Source organism: Cherax quadricarinatus, chromosome 83 (assembly GCF_038502225.1).
Source record: "Cherax quadricarinatus isolate ZL_2023a chromosome 83, ASM3850222v1, whole genome shotgun sequence".
NCBI lineage: Eukaryota > Metazoa > Arthropoda > Malacostraca > Decapoda > Parastacidae > Cherax > Cherax quadricarinatus.
In genome coordinates, this window is record NC_091374.1 from 3,482,545 (window position 1) to 3,506,284 (window position 23,740).

At 41.0% G+C, this 23,740-nt stretch overlaps 1 protein-coding gene across 13 annotated transcripts in view; it reads right to left on the reverse strand.

Annotated features, from left to right (window-relative positions):
- Positions 1–2,549: 2,549 nt before the first annotated feature.
- Positions 2,550–23,740, reverse strand: part of Adk2 (Adenosine kinase 2) — a 97,100-nt gene continuing 75,909 nt past the window's right edge. For all 13 annotated transcript variants that reach the window (XM_070102716.1, XM_070102711.1, XM_070102709.1 and 10 more), the window contains 4 exons: positions 21,827–21,997; positions 13,913–14,063; positions 5,864–5,950; positions 2,550–2,852 (listed from right to left, as the gene is read on the reverse strand). In XM_070102716.1, the coding sequence (XP_069958817.1) occupies positions 2,722–2,852; positions 5,864–5,950; positions 13,913–14,063; positions 21,827–21,997 (540 nt within the window). In that variant the 3' untranslated portion in view covers positions 2,550–2,721. The remainder of the gene's footprint in view (positions 2,853–5,863; positions 5,951–13,912; positions 14,064–21,826; positions 21,998–23,740) is intronic.

The window sequence follows — 23,740 nt, forward strand, 5'->3', positions numbered from 1 at the left end:
TCGAAAGGGTTGGAAAGAGGGGGTAAAGGAGGTTTTGTGGGCGAGGGGCTTGGACTTCCAGCAAGCCTGCATGAGCGTGTTAGATAGGAGTGAATGGAGACGAATGATACTTGGGACCTGACGATCTGTTAGAGTGTGAGCAGGGTAATATTTAGTGAAGGGATTCAGGGAAACCGGTTATTTTCATATAGTCGGACTCGAGTCCTGGAAATAGGAAGTACAATGCCTGCACTTTAAAGGAGGGGTTTGGGATATTGGCAGTTTGGAGGGATATGTTGTGTATCTTTATACGTATATGCTTCTAAACTGTTGTATTCTGAGCACCTCTGCAAAAGCAGTGATAATGTGTGAGTGTGTTGAAAGTGTTGAATGATGAAAGTATTTTCTTTTTGGGGATTTTCTTTCTTTTTTGGGTCACCCTGCCTCGGTGGGAGACTACCGACTTGTTGGAAAAAAAAATATATATATATATATAATATATACACACACACACAATATTTACTATATATTTTTATTGCAAAGAATGATGGACATCATTTCTTTTTTTAATACTACATATTAAACAGAGTACAGTAATCCATATCAATGCAAATATAAAATGTTTTGTTTAACAGATTAGTGATTTATCTAGAGATCACACTTTCTGGGAAGCCAGTCACATTGTACCATCTTGGGATTTCATGCTCTGTGTCAGCCCTGTCAAAGAGTATTTCACCAGGGTGATGAAACCTGAATAAATGTTGCTGCAATGTGTTTCCATGCATGGAGGCTTGTGTGTACCTTGGCAGTGTACACAAACTGTTCTCAAGGTGGACTCTTGCTTCTTTCATGGTTACTTCCATACATCTTAACCTTTGGGGCTGTTAGTATATGTATATTTTCTAGTTAGGCCTTGTTGTGGAAGGAGCATTTTTTTTTTTTTTAAATCATCCTTGTGCTCTGTGGCGAGCTGGAAAACCATTGTGTGAAGTAATGCTGTTTTGCTTAGTCCATTTAGACTTCTGAATGTGGCACTGGTTGAAATAAGAGGGATCTCTGAATAATGAAGGCAATGAGGACAGTTATGATTGACTATGTAAACAGATGGCTAAATATCTAGTAGTTACAGAATTGAAAAATTAGCTGTACTCACTGATTTGCTAAATAGACAATTGGTGGCAGGCATAAGTTTGGTGATGTATAAGTATTATTCAAGAAGTACATGGGGTAAGCATCAGTGGAACCCAAGCCATTCCAGATGACTTGTATACAGGATTTAGTTGCTGGAGGATGATGCTGTTGGCTCAGGTACAGACGATAAGTACAGGGCCTAATCTTAACAGGAGTTTTACGAAGGCCACGTTGCAGTAAGAATCTGCTAAATAACCATGCTTGGTACTATTGTTTTAAAAAAACGTTTGCTTTTTGACTTGTCAAAGTTTTAAGAACAATATAAAGCATGGTTGTCTAGCATATTTTAACTTCAACTTGGTATTAGTAAAATTGTCTTAAGTAATCCTGTGTGTAACTTGACCCCCCAACTTGGGAGCATCCTCTCATATTATGTGGCAGTGTTGACGTATATATAGTCCGGCTGTGCTCTTGCGTTCACAAAATGCTGAGTTCATGAAGGTTTTTCAGTGCTGCATGACGGCACAAAGGTGTAGCTGGAGTCATGGTGAAAAAAATTGGCTGACACTCTTCGTTAATGGTGGCACTTTGCAACACAACCTACCATTGCTCATAGTGCAATAGGCACCAAATGGTATTTCCAAAGAATGACAACACAAGGATGGCCAGATAACCAAAGTGGCTGGAAAATAGTTTGCGGGTTATAAATTGGCCAACCATTGATTGTGCAAGGTAGTAGTCAGTTCCTTCAAATCTCCCTTCCCTGTTCTTAGGGCAATCCTTGTAGGACAGTTAAATTTATTGTCATAGTTTTCAGTCTCATGGATTACAAAACCTGGTATGCATTTTGTAATGTGATTGTAATAATGGGGGTTTGCCCCCATTACCCAGGAAATTTAGCTGATTTTTATTATTATTATTATAATCAAGGGGGAAGCGCTAAACCCGGAGGATTATACAGCGCCTGGGGGTGGGGGGGGTTGTGGAAGGCATTCAGGCTTAATTCGGGGAACTGGAGCACAGATCCAATTCCCTAAATCAAGAGCCCCTCACCAACATCAAGGAACCTTCCTTGAGGGGGGCTGATTTGTAGCTTTTGATGTGGATTGGATTTTGTAATCCTTTTGATGTGGATTGGATTTTGTAATCCTTTTGGTTCTAAACTATAAAACTGAATAGATAGAAATTGACTGGTTTTAGTATTCAAAACATGAAAGGATTTCTTTGTACAATCAGCAGGGAATGGAGGTTGCCATTATTTTTTTTAGTGGTAATTAGAACAGTGGAATAAAATACAGCAATAAGATACCACTAGAAAGAAGATGGGGCAATGTCATATCTACAAAGTTTATAAAGGTTTTAAACCAGTCACCTTATTTATATACCAAAGAAAGATTTAGTCTTTTATTATGTAACAAATGGGATCATTTTAAAGGCAATTTCACTTAATAACAGTATAGTAATTTATTCTGGATTAACATTTAAATGGTCATTGGCGTAGTTTTTGCAACACCTATGTATATAAACGATTTCCTGTACATCTTTTACAAAATTAGGATAGAAAATATAAAAAAGTTATGGTTATAAGCCAACAAAGCCGTGTGGTCAAGTTCACTCATTCGTGTAACGGACATCCTGAGAGAAGCTGCAGCCAGATCTCTGAATGATCTCTGTTGCTGCCCAAATTCCGCATTTGATGCAAGCCTCTATTGTCTTGCCTTGAATCAACTGTGCCATGAAACCTGAAGATAATAGAGGCTTTGTTATTTTATTCATGTATGAGCACTAAACAAAAGTCATGTAGTGCTTGGGAGGCAGTCAAAATCAGAGGAAGAGGAGCAGGTAAAAAAATTTATGGTTCCTTGAATCAAATTATATTATTATAATAAAAGAAGTGCTAAGCCTCCTTGAATCAAAGATGACTGCCTCTCATTCTTCATGGATTGTATGACCCCTAACAGTTTGGGTTTTACTTGTAAATTATAATCTGCAATTATGAAAAAGGTGCAAGAGGTATAATACTTGGAAAATAATGGTTTTATGAAAGCTGATATGCAGTTTATATATAATCTAAGGAACTGGGCTTAAACTCGCATTCTTTGGATCAAGTCTGTAGGTCTCCCAGCTATTGTATGATCCTTGGTAGTTTAACACTTCCCTGTGGTTAAAATTAATGAAATATGGGCTGTACTTATGAGCAAGCGACAACTGTCAGTTGTACTATCTTTTTTCCCTATCAAGGAAGGTGCCACGATGGGGAGGGGGGGTGCCTCCTAATCCAAGAAACTGGATTTTAAGTGCTAAACCCTTGAGGGTCCAAGGAATGAATTATCCTTACTTTCCTTGGGCTGTATAAGCCTAGTGGGTTTAGCACTTCGGTCTGATCCAAGGAAACTTATCAAAACCAACTGATTTCCCACTATCTATGCATTATATGACTAACATGGGTTTAGTTATTTGAATGGGGGGGGGGGGGAAGAGAGCATGAGCAGTGTTAGTATATTGTATGCTATAAATTCAGAGCTAAACAACTCTGTTAAAACACCAGGGATGCAAAATAATTCATAAGTTGGGGGAGGGAGCCTATATATTTATATGATGCAGTTTCAATCCCAAACCTGATTGCCTCCTATTCTCCAAGAACTGCATTACCCCTGAGTTTACAGTATTATATTTAGGGGGAAACTGCTAGTGTTATTTGTTTTCACAACTTAAGAAGCTTATTTTTGTATCAGATTCAAAGAAAACCATTTATCAGACATAAACCCTTTCAATGTCTCCTATGCTGATTGTTACTGACACCAATAAGCTTAACACTTGGTTTTGATTGTAATACTACTGATGCCAGTGTCGTTCACGTAGATCTACATTTTAAGCACACCACCCTCAAATATGCAGCAAGATATAAAATTTGGCCTAAACATGAGATAATGGGTCTGCAGTGCATGTGTGTGTAGCAGCAGCAGCAAAAAAAAAAAACCTAGTGATATATACACGAATCTGTAGTGTCACACCAGAAATATTTTGAGATAGGCCTCTTGGAAATTTTATTTTTAGTGATTCCTGAGAAAGGGTTGGGACCCCCTGGTCTGTTGAATGGGTTTTTACTATCTCCAATTGTATCGAGTAGACCTAAACCATGACCAATCATTCTTGGTCATATTTTTATCAGAGAAATGGGTAAAAAAAAGAGCAAGTGGTATATAGAAGGGGCCTGGGGACATGATTAATGAACAGGGGAAAGAATGATTTAGTGGCTGGAATACCTACTGGGATTAAGTGCACAACTGGCCAAGTACTGTGCACTTTGTAGGGTAGGTCTGATAGTTGAATGTACAGTTTCTTCCTCTCAATCAATAAAACTGAAGGCATATTAGTGAAATAACTAGGAAGTGGTCAAACTGAGGAATAGGACAAAGTGAGCAAAATTGTCAGTGCATTAACTTTGTCACTGTAATTCTACAGATTTTCCATCAAATTTAGCATTTTTGGTGTTGCCCTGTTCTGAAATGTGGAATTTTTTTACTACAACAACAATGGCACTTTATTTTGGGTGTCAAGAGTGAAAGGGTTAAGCTCAGTGGTGTAGCCAGGTTCTAAAGTTATGGGGGAGTGAGCACATAGAAAAAAAAAAGTCATGACACGTACCGAATAATTTTAAATTTGTTATACATTTTGTTTTTCAAATCAAAATGCAAGGAAGATGGTTTTAACCCCTAAACTGTCCAAGCGTAGATCTATTTTTTTTTTACATGCTTTCAAATGAGGAAAATCAAGGTCAGAGCACTATGCACGTAAACATAGATCTACGTTTGGACAGTTTAAGGGTTAAACGAACCACATAACTGTTTTGTATTTAAAATCAAAATAAAAAGTTTAACAGTAAGCTCTAAACATAAAAACTATTTTAATTTTAAATGTAAAATTAAAAATTAAGCAATGTGAGAAATGTATTAAGTAACTAGTCTTTTGTTTAGGCATTCTGGCACCACCTTTCATCCGGACTCTCTCATTGACTTTTTGACAACAACTGACTTACTTCACAAATTCTGATACCTTCAGCCCTTTCTACTTCAATCTCTTGCTACCCTCTACCCCCGTACTATCCGCTGTTTTCTGTAACCTACTGATCGTCCCTCCTCCCTTCTGCCATCCAATACCCTCGCCTCCTTCCCTAACCTGCAGCGCTGTATAGCCCTTGTGGCTTAGCGCTTCTTTTTTATTATAATAATAATCATTCTGGCAAAGTTATCTATTACTTTATTAATCCAGCTCAGTAGCCAACTCTTTCAATGGATTGCCAAGCAAAGCTAACCCAGACAATCTATCCTCACCCATTGTAGAACCAAGGTAGGACTGTTTGAGCCCAGTAAAGGATCATTCTGCAACTACACTAGTTAATGGTAAGGTCAGAAAAATGTGGTACATTGTGGACAAATTAGGATAAATGGAACACGCATCATTGACCCAAGTGAACTAAAGTGTTAAGAAATTGTTGAAAAGGCGCCAGGAAAGCAGTCATTTCCCTTGCTCTCCCTCTAACTCCACCAGTGGCTAAGCTACTTCACAGCCAAGTTCTTAATTTGTTATACAGTGCACAACTAAGTAGAATACTGCATTATAAAAAATGTCAATTTCATTACACTCTTCCATGAAACTGATTAAAAAAGAAATCTTACTTTAATTTCAATAAACCACACTGCATTTTGCAAAACTCACTTAGAAGGTGCCTAACCAAACAATCATGGCTTACCTCCAGTAAATGCATCACCAGCACCATTAGTATCTATTAGTTTTTCTTCAGGTAATTTGATTGCCGGAAACTCTGAGATTTTCCCATCTGCAAGATGCATATATTAAGACACTATACAGAAATTTGAGAATTGATATATGTATAATTGGCCTGATTAGTGATTTACACCTCCAAGGGGGGGGCTCCTTGGCGTGGTGAAGAGGCTCTTGGTCTGAGGAATTAGCCCTGTTGGTCTTCTTCCTCAGACCGAACCTAATCACCCCCCCATTCTCCCCTCCCCTATCCCATTCTCCCCTTTTTCCATTCCTCCTCCTCCTCCCCACCCCTCCCTTTTGCCCTTCCTCTTTTTGGCCTTTGGGATTTCTCCCACAGGCGCGCTAGTTCCTAGGTAGGGGAAAGGACAATGGGGTCCATCCCATTCCGTTGAGGTTCTTGGCGGTGGCATAGTTTGCCGTGGAATCTGGATCGCCTGGGGATGTCCCGATCCCTCTCCGGTATCCCGGAGTAGCTTTGGGTGTCTTTCGGGCAACAGGTGTATCTCTGGAAGCCACCTTTCGGATTCCGGGGGTGGTGGCCGAAGGAGGTATGCTTTGTGGCGGATATCCGGCCGCCCTCTCTTTTGTCCACCGAGGTAGCTCGGCAAATGTGAGGTTGCTATCCCGGATTGCTGGTTTACTGGCATGAAGGGTAGGGTATGGCACGGGTTCCATGCTGCATCTGCGCTACTAGCGGTGTTGAGGTCCTCTTGGGCGCGGAGGGAGATTTCCGGCCCTTTCATTCCTCCTGGGAACTATTCCTCCCTGCTCCCCCCCCCTTAACCCTTTGACTGTTTTTTTTTTTTTTTTTTATCCTGCAGCACACATTGCGTAATGAGAAAAAAAAAACTGATCGTTTTTTTGGAATAAAACGCCGACTTTGAGGTGTATTTTCGTATAGTATTTATTTTCTTTCTTAGGTGATAAAATGGAAAACATGTTACAGAAATTTTTTTTCTTAAAAACAAAAAGCAAAGGAGTAACCTAACTATGGAGAACCCAATCCATGAACCCACTACCCCCGGGCCCCTTCTTGATACCGCACCCCATTCTGACCCTGCCTTGTGTTTAGACCACTCTTTGGACACTCCTGATGCCCCTGTACCTCTTGCTGGTGCTGTTTCCTCACCTGCTTCAGGTACCGGGGCTTCGACTGACTCCTTCGATTTGTCTGAACTCCGCTCTCCTTTGACTATGCTTCCAGCTTCTCCCTCTACGGTACGGCAATTTTCGAATCGCCCGCCCATTTCACGCCGGACCAACTCCGGTCCTACTCCTAAACGCCAACGTCAATCTCCTGATGATGCTCCTTCGTTACCTTCCCATTCTACTCGGAAAAGACCGACACGTCAAGCACTCCCTCTCCACGCTCAGTTTCGGACCACACAATGGACTAAATTCTTTACTTTAAGACAGACTTCTTCTTCTGCCTACCTTTCTGACCATAGTATTGGCAAAGCGCTCCTGTGTCATGTTGGTAGAGATATTTCATTTCATGCTCTCGAGCGGTATGCACATCGTCACTGTCCAGAATGCTACCCAAGCTCATGATCTTTCTCTCCTTTCGAATATCGATACTACTCCTATCGCTATTGAAAAACATCTTTCTCTCAATTCTTGTAGTGGTACTGTCATTCTGCCCCATACCATAGTCCAACAGAATTTCCAGTCATGTGGCAATGACATTCTTGAACAGCTGGAACTCCAGGATCTCCCAATCCTCAAAGTAGACACTTATGTCCTTCCTGCCCGGGGGCGGAGACGTTACCCTTGCAATGTGGCTCGTTTAACATTTGACAGCCGAGAACTCCCGTCCTCTGTATATGTCGCGGGACATTGGTTACAAGTTCGAAAGGTGATACCTACACCGCAACAATGTAGAAATTGCTGGGGTTTTGGCCACCCAGCGAAATATTGCAGATCTATGGCCGAATGCCCAGTCTGTGGTGCAGACGACCATTCTAATACATCTTGCAGTCAACCTCCATCTTGCCTTAATTGTAATGAAGCTCACCCTTCGTACTCCCGCCATTGCCAGGTCTACTTAAATGAACGTGAAATCCGTTGCCTCAAAGAGGCAAAAGGTCTCCCTTATGCTATGGCAGTTACTTATCTCCGCCTCCAAGGGAGACTACCCAGTGTTTCTTATTCTCGTGTTTCCAAACATCCCCCTACTTCTGGGGTCCCATCTTCTGCAGCCTCCTCTGTTGTTACCCCTCCCATAGCCACTCCGGCATCTAATCCTTTTGCTGTCCTTGGCTCTGACGTCCCGACTACAACTCAGTCTGTTCTCACATCTTCGCGTCCTTCCTCACAAGCCCCAGTATCGACAAGACCTTGTACGACACCTAATACCAATCGCCCCTCTACTTCTCAGAAGTCCAAAAAATCCACATTGCTCAAATCTTCTTTGCCCCTTCCTTCCCTTCTTCCACCTCCACACTTTACCTTTCCAGTCTCTGTACCTAGTTCTTCCCCTCTCTCTGGCTCTATTACAAGTGTGGAGATTCACCCTCCTCCTCGTACTATGCCTTCCACCCCCGTCCCCTCCCAAGTTTCTCCCTCTTCTGCCACCTCCCAGGTTTCTGCCTCTTCTGTCCCCCCCCCCCACACTTCATCTCCAGTCCCTTACACTCTTCCCTCCCCCTCTACTTTGGTACAGTCCATTACTGTCCCAATCTTTACTCACCCTCCTCCTTCTATCTCCAATATGGTCTCCCATACATCTTTGAATTCAGAAACACTTGAAGCCATTTCAGAATATATTGCAGAGACTAAACCTTCAATGGACACTGATTCACTTCCTGTTCCTTCTCTTCCCTCTCCTCCATCTTCACAACCCCATTCTTCGCAACGCTCCGTTCCTTCGCTGCTTGAACGTCTTCCAATGCCACCACACGTTGACTTTTCTAACCCCTCTAGTCCGTAGGTGCCTTTACCTACAGATTCCTGGTATTTTCTTCATCGCCAATCATGGCCTATTTACAGTGGAATATCCGCGGCCTCAGGGGTAATCGGGGTGAGCTTCAGATGTTGCTTTCCAGGTTTTCCCCTGTTGGTGCTTGCTTACAAGAACCAAAATTACACTCGGCTGTTTTCCAACCTATCTCAGGCTATAATTTATTGTATTCTTCGGATCCTTTCTCAGATGGGACCTTTAATGAAAGTGCCCTTCTTCTACGCAATGATATTCCGTACTGTCAACTATTTGTCCATACCTCGCTGCATTACACTGCAGCCCGTATCCACTTGAATAAGTGGTTTACAATATGTTCTTTATATCTCTCTCCTTCTCGAGCATTTTCTATCCCAGACTTTGCCTTTCTTGTTTCATCCTTACCACCACCACTTCTGTTACTTGGTGATTTTAATGCCCACCATTTCCTCTGGGGGGGGGGTCTCATTGTAACTCGCGTGGCATCCAGTTGGAAGCCTCTCACCCCCTCCATGTTTTAAATACGGGTACTCCCACCCATTTTGATCCTCGTACTCATACTCTCTCTTGCATCGATCTATCAGTCTGCTCTTCCTCCACTGCACTAGACTTCACCTGGTCTGTTCTACCGGACTTACATGACAGCGATCATTTTCCAATCATTCTTACTTCTCCTTCCTATTCACCACCTTTCCGTAGCCCTCGCTGGCAATTTGATCGGGCAAATTGGGATCTTTACTCACGCCTCACTGCTTTTAGTGAGGTTCCTTCTTCATCCTCCATTGATGAGCTCCTACACATCTTCTCGACGTCAGTTTATACCGCAGCTTCTCATTCTATACCCCAAACCTCAGGCAGGCATTCTCAGAAGTGCGTGCCTTGGTGGTCTCCTGCTTGTGCTCGTGCAGTACATTTGAAACGCGCTGCATGGGGCAGGTACTGGTACAATAGAACCGCTGAGAGACTTCTTGATTTTAAGCAGAAGCGTGCGATCGCTCGCCGTGTCATCCGTGAAGCTAAACGCACTTGTTGGCGAGACTATGTTTCCACCATCACCTCTGCTTCTTCTATGAGTGCAGTCTGGAAAAAAGTGAGGAAATTGAGTGGTAAATACTCTCCTGACCCGGCTCCTGTTCTACGGGTCGCTGGTGTTGATGTAGCAAACCCTCTCGACGTTGCCATTGAACTTGGCACACATCTGGTCCGTATTTCCCGAGGGCTCCATCTATGCCCCTCGTTTCTTTCCTCAAAGTCTGCCAGAGAGTTAGTACCCTTGGACTTTTCTTCTCTCAGAGAAGAACAGTATAATGTGCCTTTTACACTTCAAGAACTAGAGGCAACGCTCTCAGCTTGCCGATCATCGGCAGCTGGGCCTGACGACATTCATATTCGTATGTTACAACATTTACATCGGTCAGCCCTTGTAGTCCTCTTACACCTCTTCAATCTTATTTTGGCACAGGGAGTTCTTCCCCAGCTGTGGAAATCTGCCATTGTTCTCCCTTTCCGCAAACTGGGTACTACAGGACATGATGCCTCCCACTATCGTCCCATCGCTCTTACTAGTGCAATTTGCAAAGTGATGGAATGTCTCGTAAATCGACGTTTAATGTGGTATTTAGAGACGCACAACAGTCTCTCCGCTAGTCAATATGGCTTTCGTAAGGGTCGTTCTACCATAGACCCCTTACTACGCTTGGATACGTATGTTCGTAATGCCTTTGCGAATAATCACTCGGTTATTGCCATATTTTTTGACCTTGAGAAGGCATATGACACAACTTGGAGGTATAATATTTTGGCCCAGGCCCATTCCTTAGGCCTCCGAGGCAATCTACCATCCTTCCTTAAGAACTTTTTAACTGACAGACATTTCCGTGTTCGAGTCAATAATGTTCTTTCCCCGGACTTCGTCCAAGCTGAAGGTGTCCCTCAGGGATGTGTTCTAAGCACAACACTTTTTCTCCTTGCTATAAATGATTTGGCCTCTGTTCTTCCACCCAATATTTGGTCATCACTCTATGTTGATGACTTCGCTATTGCTTGTGCAGGCGCTGACTGTCATCTTATTGCAGTTTCTCTCCAGCATGCGGTCGACCGTGTTTCCACTTGGGCCACCACGCATGGGTTTAAATTTTCAAGTACCAAAACTCACCAAATTACTTTCACTAGACGCTCTGTTATCTCCGATCATCCTTTGTATCTCTATGGCTCCCGTATCCCCGAACGTGATAGTCAGGTTTCTAGGCCTTCTCTTTGACCGTAGGTTATCCTGGAAACCTCACATTACCTCTCTGAAGGCAACTTGTCACAGCCGGCTAAACCTTCTTAAAACCCTTGCTCATCTTTCCTGGGGAGCTGATCGTCGAACTCTGCTTCGCCTACATTCAGCTCTCGTTTTATCGAAACTCGATTATGGTGACCAGATTTATTCCGCGGCCTCTCCTGCTACTCTCTCTAGCCTTAACTCTATCCATCACCAAGGATTACGTTTGTGCCTTGGTGCTTTTCGCTCTTCCCCTGTTGAGAGCCTCTATGCAGAAGCGAATGTTCCATCCTTGTCTGATCGCCGTGATGCCCATTGCCTTCGCTACTATGTACGCTCTCACGATCTACACAATCCTTCCATTTATAGAATGGTCACCGATATTAGTAGACATTCTTTATTCGTTCGCCGCCCCTGTTTGCTCCGTCCCTTTTCTCTTCGCCTACATTCACTCTTGTCTTCCCTTCAGTTACCACCTTTATATGTTCATGTAGCATCTCACTTTTCCCTACCCCCCTGGGAAGTTCCAGCTGTTCGGGTCTGTTCTTTCTCACTCCCTTGCTCGAAAGCTCAACTGCCTATGGTGGCTTCCCGCTCTCTTTTTCTTGATCACTTCCACTCCCATTCTCATGCCACCGCTGTGTACACAGATGGCTCTAAGTCTTCAGACGGCGTCGGATTCACAGCAGTGTTTCCGGACAGCGTCGTGCGGGGGCATTTACTATCTTCAGCTAGCATTTTTACTGCTGAACTGTATGCCATTCTTGCAGCACTTATTCGTATCGCATCTATGCCTGTGTCATCAATTGTAGTAGTCTCAGACTCCCTTAGTGCTCTACAGGCTATACGAAAATTTGATACATCTCATCCCCTAGTTCTCCGTATCCAACTTTGGCTACGCCGTATCTCTACCAAACAAAGATATTGTTTTTTGTTGGGTCCCTGGTCATGTCGACGTACAGGGCAATGAACAGGCAGACACTGCTGCGCGGTCAGCAGTACATGACCTACCAATTTCCTATAGAGGTGTTCCATTTCTGGACTATTTTGCTGCAATAGCTACCCACCTTCGCACCCGTTGGCAACAACGTTGGTCAACTCTGCTCGGTAACAAACTTCATTCTATTAACCGAGCATAGGTTACCGGCCGTCTTCTTGTCATCAGTGCCGAGGTTGGGAGACCACTCTCTCCCGCCTTCGCATTGGCCACACTCGTCTTACTCATGGGTATCTCATGGAGAGGCACCCTGTTCCTCTCTGTGAGCAGTGTCAAGTTCCAGTATCGATTAGCCACATTCTGTTAGACTGCCCTCTCTATCAACGAGCACGCAGAATTTACCTCCAACGTCGTCTTCGTTCTACTACTCTCTCTTTACCTTCCCTTCTTGCTGATGGACCCTCCTTTAATCCTGACTCTCTCATTGACTTCTTGACAACGACTGATTTACTCCACAAACTCTGATGATACTTTTCGCACTCCCCTCAGCCCTTTCTAGTTCAGTCTCTTGCTGCCCTTTACCCTTTCACCATCCACTACCCTGCTGTTATCCGTAACCTATTACTCATCCATCTCCCTTTTGCCACCTGATGCCCTCGCTTCCTTCCTGCCCTGCAGCGCTGTATAGTCCTTGTGGCTTAGCGCTTCTTTTTTATTATAATAATAATAATAGTGATTTACAGATACCTGACCACAAAAACTAACTGTAAGATGAAGTTTATTGTGCCTACTGCATATTACAGTTCACTATCAGTGAACGTTGTAGTTGTTACTGAAAATAGTGCATAATAAAAAAAGTAAAATGAACTGAAGAATATCTGGGAATAGAGTTGGTCATTAGGCCCCCATAAAGTCTTAAGGGTTCCCTCCCCAGCCCCAAAGACTACAGATATACTGCAGTGCTTACCGTTTGTTACATAACTCCACTGTATATAGATACACAATGGAACTATACAATAAGGCATGGGAATGTATAATTATGGTGTTTTATGACCTATACCAGTTGATGTTTTTTGTGAAAACAATATTGGGGATGAAGAGATAGTGTAGGGAGTATCCCAGAAGAGGTGTGAGGAAAGATTGAGTGTTAGGAGCCTTGAGCATTCCACTCTGACTTTTTGACAAAAGCAGATTTATTCATATTAAACAATAAGCAAACCCTACCCTGCAGTGCTATATGACCCTTGTGGGTTTAGCACTTAATTTTGATTATAATAATTGAGCATTTCACAGGCATGCATGAGAGAAATAGATCAAAGTGGTAACAAGAAGTATTGAATTTAGCATGCTGTTTGAGTATGATCAACGTAACATCTACAAAGGTATTCATGGAAGCCAGAACTGAGCTCTGGAGATGGAAAGTCCAGTACCTGTAAAGGGTCATTTGAAAAATGACGTCCACATACTTCCGAAAAACAGGTAAATAATGAGTGAGTGAAATTTTTTTCTTTGGGTCATTTTAACTTGGTGGGAAATGGATAGAATAAAAAACACCATTACAAAACAAAGTACATGTACATGAAGAGACTGCCACCTATATAAATCTAATCCTGGGTATTTATAAACTTATGTACTTTATAACAACAATAATTAGATATGTTGTAATGTTTAAAACCACACACAGGTAAAGAAATGCTGGAGTCTTATAAGCAACTTGCAAATACTTCTCTTTAGAAAAATAACATTGAAACAGTAGAAGTTATTGACTATATAGAAATACTACTCACCTTTAGCAAGAATAACATAAATACGGGAGGGTCTAATCAGTTACAGGCAACTAATTGACTTTAATGAGAATAACAAGCAAAATACTTACCTTTAGCGAGAATAACATTGTCAGCACCCTGAGTAAACACAACAACACGTTCTCGTTTGGTGTTCTCCTTTTCTAGAGCTGCAACTTTGAGAGCTATCTCCTTCACGTCTGTTACACCCAGCTTTTGGACCTCAGAAAATTTGGCTGCCTCCTGTGTTAGTAGAATATTTGAATGGCAAACATTAGATAATTTATCTAGCAACTTTATATAAAAAATAAAATACTAAACATGAAATCAAAAATATGTTACCTTCAAATGAGGGGGATATGATTTGATGCTGGAGAATGGTTCTTCGCCTAAGAAAGTGGAGCTACTTTTCCCTTTCTCAGATCAGACGTTACTACCTCCCAAGCACTGTATGATCTTTAGGGTCATGCTAGGTTTAGCACTTCATTTTTTATTATAATAACCTTTTACACATGTCTTTTGCAATGATATTTTAATAAATATTTTAGTTCATACAGTCTTTGGGTAAATATAACAACTACCCTTACACAGATGTACAATAAATTAGCATTGTCAAACTGAAGTACAATGGAACCTCTGTTTTCGTTTGCCCTGGTTTTCATCGAATTCGGTTTTCGTCCGTCATACCGAAAGTGTCCGCCTGCCCACTCACACATTCTAAGTCGAGTCTGGCTTTGTTTCTCGTCGAGTGAACATAATCCTGCACATTCATACGAAACATTTCGTTATAGTAATCCATTTTTTTCTGTGCTTGTTTATTGAATGCAACTGCTAAATAAGCCACCATGGGGTCAAAGAAAGTTCCAAGTGCCAGCCCTTTGATAAAGGTGAGAAATACAATAGAATTCAAAAAAGAACTGGTCGCAAAGTATGAAAGTGGCATACATGTGGTCGATCTTGCCAGGAGGTACGGGAAGTCCTCGTCAACGATCAGCTCCATCCTGGCGAAGAAAAAAGAAATCAAGGAAGTTTATGTTGCGAAAAGGGTAAATGTGCTAACAAAACAGATTGCAAACAATCGAAGATGTTGAGTTGTTGTTGTTGGTATGGATCAACGAAAAACAGTTAGGGGGAAATAATGTTGTGGAGGCAATAATTTGTGAAAAGGCAAGACAGTTGCATGCGGATCTCATAAAGAAAATGCCTGGAACGAGTGCTGCTGTTAGTGAATTTAAGGCCAGCAAAGCCTGGCTCGACAAATTCAAGAAGCGATCTGGCGCACACAGTGTGTTAAGGTATGGCGAGGGTGCAAGTTCGGACAAACTTGTGGCCGAAGAATTCGTTGATGAATTCAAGGAGTATGTAGACGCTGAAGGATTCCTCCCCAATAAGTCTTCAATTGTGACGAAACAGGCCTCTTTTGGAAGAAAATACCAAAGAGGACCTATATCAAGCAGGAGGAAAAGGCACTGCCAGGACACAAACCTATAAAGAATAGGTAAATTGTGTGTGATGTGGAAGGCTAACAATAAGGCCTGAGTGTGAAGAAATACCACTCGAGTGCCTCCTGGTAATGGACAATGCTCCTGCTCATCCTCCAATTGTTGGAGTAGTTTAGTTTCATCACAGTGAAGTTCTTGCCCCCTAATACTCCTCTCATCCAGCCCATAGACCAGCAGGTCATTTCAAACTTCAAAAACTCTACACCAAAGCAATGTTTCAAAGGTGCTTTGAAGTGACCTCAGACACTGAATTGACTAAGAGAATTCTGGAGGAATCACTTCAATATCCTCAATTGAAGTGATTCCTCCAGGAAGTGACTTCCAGGATGATGAACTTTGCTTGGAGAAAATTGTAGCCAGAATGTGTCCAAGAGAAGGATTTTGAAGGGTTTGAGGCTGACCCTGACAACCCTATGCCTATTGTGGAATCTATTGTGGTTTTGGGGAAGTCCATGGGATTGGATGTGAGTGGCCAGGATATGGAAGAGTTGGTGGATGACCAAAGGAAAGAGCTAGCCACTGAAGAGCTGCAAGACCTTCAACTGGAACAGCAACAGATTGAAGCTGAGGAAATTGCTTAGGAGGAGGAGGAAGAGACAGGGAAGAATGTGCCTTCTTCAGCGATTAAGGACATCTGTGGAAAGTGGAGTGAGGTGCAAATTTTGTGGAAAAATATCACCTTAACAAAGCTGTTGCAAGCCGTGTCTGCAACATGTTCAATGACAATGCCCTGTCCCATTTTAGGCAAATCATAGAGATGCCAGAAACACACCTCTCTGGACAGATTTTTTGTGCAACAGGGTACAGTGACACTCACGCTGGTCCTATTGCCAAGGGAAGTAACCTCAGATAGGGCCTTGATACCTGAAATCCTTATGGAAGGGGATTCCCCTTCCAAACAATAAACTCCTCCCTCTCCCCTCCTCGCTGTCTTCCATACGCCAACAAGTCTCTTCACTAAAGGTAAAGGTGATTTAAATGTTCATTTATCCATTTCATTAGTGCTTTATACTTATTTCTCCCCTCATGGAAGGTTCCTTGATGTTGGTGAGGGGCTCTTGATTTAAGGAATTGGATCTGTGCTCCAGTTCCCCGAATTAAGCCTGAATGCCTTCCACATCCCCCCTCCCCTGGGCGCTGTATAATCCTACGGGTTTAGCGCTTCCCCCTTGATTATAATAATAATAATATACTTATTTCTCATTGTTTTCTGTATGTAAAACTATAGTTATTCTCTATAAAATGTATTTTTTGTTAATACTTTTGAGTGTCTGGAACGGATTAATTAGATTTACATTAATAAGAAAAAAAGGCGCAATACCATGACTGGAACGATACACAAATAACCCGCACATAGAAGAGAGGAGCTTACAACGACGTTTCAGTCCAAGTCGGACCGAAATGTCGTCATAAGCTCCTCTCTTCTATGTGCGGGTTGTTTGTGTAGATTTACATTATTTCTTATGGGAAATATTACTTCAGTTCTTGTCGAATTCGGTTTTCTTCACTCTCTGGACCTAATTAAAAACGAAAAGTGAGGTTCCACTGTATATTAAAGTAATTCCAGATTATTAATTATTGGTAAATAAGCAATGCAGTGTACAACTTATAAACTGTACAGCCGACAGAAGGCATTCAATGTCACCAGTCGCTGGAGGTTAAGTATTTACGAAAGACATCAAGTGCCATATGCAGCCTACATGCACGTTATTCATCCTCAGGTTCTAGTGTCTTTAGAGTCTACTGGACATTTTTTATGAGCCCTGCAGGCAGGGGGTGGCACCCAAGGAAAAAATGTAAGGGGCTGAAGCCCCCAAATAACAATGCTGCTGCTTCAAGATAAGTCCCCTAGCCCCCCCCCTACTTCTTGTAACAGCACTGCCACCCATAAGCCCCTCCTATATAAAACTTTTGGAACCACCCCTGAGAATGCATTTAGAGCTTTCTCATGAATATACAGTAGTAAGTTACTACTGTATATTCATGAGAAAGCTCTAAATGCATTCTCAGAGGGACTATAAATGTATTAATTCAAGGATTATGTGGAGTAAAATAAAGATTGGATGTGAATAGTGGGTTATAATAAGTGTGTATGCACCTGGAGAAGAGAGAAGTGTAGAGGAGAGAGACAGAGATTTTGGGAAATGTTGAGTGAATGCGTGGGGAGTTTTGAATCAAGTGTGAGTAATGGTGGTTGGGGATTTCAATGCTAAAGTGGGTAAAAATGTTATAGAGGGAGTAGTAGGTAAATTTGGGGTGCCAGGGGTAAATGTAAATGGGGAGCCTTTAATTGAGCTATGTGTAGAAAGAAATTTGGTAATAAGTAATACATATTTTATGAAAAGAGGATAAATAAATATACAAGGTATGATGTAGCACATAATGAAAGTAGTTTATTAGATTATGTATTGGTGGATAAAAGGTTGATGGGTAGGCTCCAGGATGTACATGTTTATAGAGGGGCAACTGATATATCGGAATATTATTTAGTTGTGGCTACAGTTAGAGTAAGAGGTAGATGGGAAACGAGGAAGGTGGCAACAACAAGTAAGAGGGAGGTGAAAGTGTATAAACTAAGGGAGGAGGAAGTTCAGGTGAGATATAAGCGACTATTGGCAGAAAGGTGGGCTAGTGCAAAGATGAGTAGTGGGAGGGTTGAAGAGGGTTGGAATAGTTTTAAAAATGCAGTATTAGAATGTGGGGCAGAAGTTTGTGGTTATACAAGGGTGGGGGCAGGAGGAAAGAGGAGTGATTGGTGGAATGATGAAGTTAAGGGTGTGATAAAAGAGAAAAAGGTAGCTTATGAGAGGTTTTTACAAAGCAGAAGTGTTATAAGAAGAGCAGAGTATATGGAGTGTAAAAGAAAGGTAAAGAGAGTGGTGACAGAGTGCAAAAGGAGGAGGCACTGTCAAGAAATTTTAATGAAAATAAGAAAAAATTTTGGAGTGAGTTAAACAAGTTAAGAAAGCCTAGGGAAAGTATTGATTTGTCAGTTAAAAACAGAGTAGGGGAGTTAGTAGATGGGGAGATGGAGGTATTAGGTAGATGGCGAGAATATTTTGAGGAACTTTTAAATGTTAAGGAAGAAAGAGAGGCAGTAATTTCATGCACTAGTCAGGGAGGTATACCATCTTTTAGGAGTGAAGAAGAGCAGAATGTAAGTGTGGGGGTGGTACATGAGGCATTACGTAGAACGAAAGGGGGTAAAGCAGCTGGAACTGATGGGATCATGACAGAAATGATAAAAGCAGGGGGGGATATAGTGTTGGAGTGGTTGGTACTTTTGTTTAATAAATGTATGAAAGAGGGGAAGGTACCTAGGGATTGGCAGAGAGCATATATAGTCCCTTTATATAAAGGGAAAGGGGACAAAAGAGAATGTAAAAATTATAGAGGAATAAGTACTGAGTATACCAGGAAAAGTGTACGGTAGGGTTATAATTGAAAGAATTAGAGGCAAGACAGAATGTAGGATTGCGGATGAGCAAGGAGGTTTCAGAGTGGGTAGGGGATGTGTAGATCAAGTGTTTACTTTGAAGCATATATGTGAACAGTATTTAGATAAAGGTAGGGAAGTTTTTATTGCATTTATGGATTTAGAAAAGGCATATGATAGAGTGGATAGAGGAGTAATGTGGCAGATGTTGCAAGTATATGGAATAGGTGTTAAGTTATTAAATGCTGTAAAGAGCTTTTATGAGGATAGTGAGGCTCAGGTTAGGGTGTGTAGAAGAGAGGGAGACTACTTCCCAGTAAAAGTAGGTCTTAGACAGGGATGTGTAATGTCACCATGGTTGTTTAATATATTTATAGATGGGGTTGTAAAGTAAATGCTAGGGTGTTCGGGAGAGGGGTGGGATTAAATTTTGGGGAATCAAATTCAAAATGGGAATTGACACAGTTACTTTTTGCTGATGATACTGTGCTTATGGGAGATTCTAAAGAAAAATTGCAAAGGTTAGTGGATGAGTTTGGGAATGTGTGTAAAGGTAGAAAGTTGAAAGTGAACATAGAAAAGAGTAAGGTGATGAGGGTATCAAATGATTTAGATAAAGAAAAATTGGATATCAAATTGGGGAGGAGGAGTATGGAAGAAGTGAATGTTTTCAGATACTTGGGAGTTGACGTGTCGGCGGATGGATTTATGAAGGATGAGGTTAATCATAGAATTGATGAGGAAAAAAAGGTGAGTGGTGCGTTGAGGTATATGTGGAGTCAAAAAACATTATCTATGGAGGCAAAGAAGGGAATGTATGAAAGTATAGTAGTACCAACACTCTTATATGGGTGTGAAGCTTGGGTGGTAAATGCAGCAGCGAGGAGACGGTTGGAGGCAGTGGAGATGTCCTGTCTAAGGGCAATGTGTGGTGTAAATATTATGCAGAAAATTCGGAGTGTGGAAATTAGGAAAAGGTGTGGAGTTAATAAGAGTATTAGTCAGAGGGCAGAAGAGGGGTTGCTGAGGTGGTTTGGTCATTTAGAGAGAATGGATCAAAGTAGAATGACATGGAAAGCATATAAATCTATAGGGGAAGGAAGGCGGGGTAGGGGTCGTCCTCGAAAGGTTGGAGAGAGGGGGTAAAGGAGGTTTTGTGGGCAAGGGGCTTGGACTTCCAGCAAGCGTGCGTGAGCGTGTTAGATAGGAGTGAATGGAGACGAATGGTACTTGGGACCTGACGATCTGTTGGAGTGTGAGCAGGGTAATATTTAGTGAAGGGATTCAGGGAAACCGGTTATTTTCATATAGACGGACTTGAGTCCTGGAAATGGGAAGTACAATGCCTGCACTTTAAAGGAGGGGTTTGGGATATTAGCAGTTTGGAGGGATATGTTGTGTATCTTTATATGTGTATGCTTCTAAACTTTTGTATTCTGAGCACCTCTGCAAAAACAGTGATAATGTGTGAGTGTGGTGAAAGTGTTGAATGATGATGAAAGTATTTTCTTTTTGGGGATTTTCTTTCTTTTTTGGGTCACCCTGCCTCGGTGGGAGACGGCCGACTTGTTGAAAAAAAAAAAAAAGTAAGTTTACCATACAATACAATGTTACATATATGGTCTCCCCTCAAGGGAGGTTCCTTGATGCTTGTGAGGGGCTCTTGATCTTGGGAATTGGATCTGTGCTCCAGTTCCCTGAATTGAGCTTGAATACTTTCCATCTCCCCTACAGGCACTGTATAATCCCTATGGGTTTAGCACTCCCCCATGATTATAATACATATATGGTATTGTAGGTAGTAGGTTGGTGGACAGCAACCACCCAGGGAGGTACTACCGTCCTGCCAAGTGAGTGTAAAACAGAAACCTGTAATTGTTTTGCATGATGGTAGGATTACTGGTGTCTTTTTTTCTGTCTCATAAACATGCAAGATTTCAGGTACAACTTGCTACTTCTACTTACACTTAGGTCACACTACACATACATGTGCAAGCATATGTATGTGTTTTCTTCTATTTTCTTTCTAGTTCTTGTTCTTGTTTATTTCCTTGTCTCCATGGGGAGGTGGACCAGAGTTCTTCCTCCGTAAGCCATGCGTGTTGTAAGAGGCGACTGGAATGCCGGGAGCAAGGGGCTAGTAACCCCTTCTCCTGTATATACAGTGGACCCCCAGTTTACGATATTATTTCATTCCAGATGTATGTTCAGGTGCCAGTACTGAACGAATTTGTTCCCATAAGGAATATTGTGAATTAGATTAGTACATTTCAGACCCCCAAACATACACGTACAAATGCACCTACATAAATACACTTACATAATTGGTCGCATTGGGAGGTGATCGTAAACCGGGGGTCCACTGTATTACTAAATTGAAAGGAGAAACTTTTGTTTTTCCTTTTGGGCCACCCCACCTCGGTGGGATGCGGCTGGTGCGTTGAAAGATATATGGTATTGGTATCCATGATTAATGCTATACAGGAGGACCCTGCTTATACAGCGGGTTAGGTTCTGAGCTACTTTTGTAAAGTGAAACATAGTTTTTTCACTTTGAAATGCATATAAAAGCCCGATAACATTGTTTGCACTATCATACATTAAGTAAGCAATAGAGCTAGGCCAAAAAAAATGCATACACAGTACACACATTACTGACCTTAAAATATTTTCATCCTTAGATTACAGTGAGTGGTGAATATATTTATTGGAGGAAATACGAATAAATGAAGAATTGGTATAATTGAGAACCGCTGCATTAGCGAAATGCTGTAAAGTGAGGCCCTCCATCCCCCCATAGGCGCTGTATAATCCTACGGGTTTAGTGCTTCCCCCTTGATTATAATAATAATAATAATGTACTGCATTTCAAGCTTAATTAGAAAAGAATTGCACAGACCAATGCAATCACATATTTACACCAAGAACACCATATTATGAAATGCAATTTCTTTATGCCTTTGAAAGAATTGGAATTAGCTTCCCATTCCTTGAATCAGTATTGATTACCTCCCAGGATTTAGCACTTACCTTTGAATGTAATAATAATACATAAATAGTGTACTTACTGTTTCGTTGCCGAAAATAATATCGACGTACTTGAAAGCATCCATCATGGGGCCTCTATACAAGTCGCAAAGGAATGGAGCAGAAAGGTTCATACAAAACATTTTATTATTCTCACACGCATGTTTTCCAACCATCATGATGGAAGCTGGAGATACTGTTAGGAAGAAGCCCTGCCAAGGAAGAAATATCATTAGTTTATGATTAAAGAAAAATGAAAGATAACTGAATATGATAAAGCATATCCAGCAATAAGCTTGCACAACAATTGTCTAGTTTGTGCCACTGCTGTGTAACCAACATGAAAAAAAAATGAAAATTAAGTCTGACAGTTGGTACTGAAAGACAGTATGCAGACAAGCTTTTACTGGGTTTACATGTCATAAGGGTTAGGACAGAAATAGTATAGATTAAAAAAAAAAAAAAAAATCCAGTATAATGCAATCCTTTGTAGACAATACTTTGCCCACAGAGTAAGTTTTATCAAGTCATAAATAAAAGATCAGTTTGTGACTTGATAAAGTCACTGTGTAAGAAAAACATTGCCAATATACTGCATTTGTTTTTCTTTTTCACTCCGCACTGAGCTTTATAAATTAAAAAAAAAAAAGTTACAATAGAAGATTTTTCTGCATACTGTCTTCATACCTTTGACTCTGAAATTATAACCCTACATCCACCTAAATTTATGCACCTACACAATGTATACACCGAACATAAGAAAATCAACAGTCACATATTGTTGAAGAAGGGTACAAAGTGATGCCAAAGAAGATAAACTTATATAATGCAACAAGAAACAAAGAAAAACAATAATTAACTTGAGTGCCATATTTCATCTGGTTTGCAGAAAATATGAAATATTTGGGTAAAAAACACTGAAAAATACAGAAAAATATTATGCAGAAATAACATTACAAGAAATCTAGCTATGTAATCACAGTTGTAACTTTTATTAACGCAATTTTGTTTCCATATAATCACCTGCGATGCTCCTAAATTCCGCTAATTTTCCCGAATACGAAAATGCACGTGAATAAAAAAAAAAGGAGCAACTCTTTCCCAGTGCAATATCCACACCAACTATTTCAACTACACATTGAGATTACTTTCTCCTCTAAGGCATTGCAAGTCAATATTGGGCATCTATAAAGCCCAACCAGCAAATTAACATCGAAAGCCGTAATTAAAAACAAAAAAAAAAAAAGAAGTTAATACAGTATATGCAAGCCTGTTAAATATTTTCATGAAGCATTTTTTGCACAAATTCTTCCCTAGAATGTTACATTGTTCATATGCACTGACAATAATTGTTAGGTAAATGGACACAGATGCAACTAATGCAACATTATTGTGGCAACATTTCACTCTCCAGGAGCCTTGTCAAAGTTCCCAGAGAGTGAAAGTTTGCCACAATAAAAATATATTGGTTGCATCTGTGTCCATTTACCTGACATTGTCGGTAATTCTACCATTACAATAAATATTACAAAATGAACATAATTAAAAGATACAACTAAAATAGTAAGTAAAAAATAAAATTTCTAGAAGTCTTGAATATTTGTGCAAATATTTAGTGCACTGGACAGCAAAAATTCTTTGTCAATATAAGCCCATGGGTAAATAAGCTTTGTAGATGAATGGTTCAGAGAACCAGCATGTTGATAAATTAAATAAGCTGATGCTATTTTAGAAGGATACCGCCCTTGCATTTTTCAAGCTCTTTAGTGATCCTCAAGGACTATAACAGCATAAAAAGCAGTAAAGGATGGTAAGAATTCAAAGCAGAAGAGGATAACAATAAGTGCAAGAAACAATGAAATGAGAAATGATAACAAAAGTAGGATATGGGAGGCAAAGGAAAGAGGGAGAACAAAGAATGAGACAAGGAAAAAGGTATGATAAGGAAAGTGGCA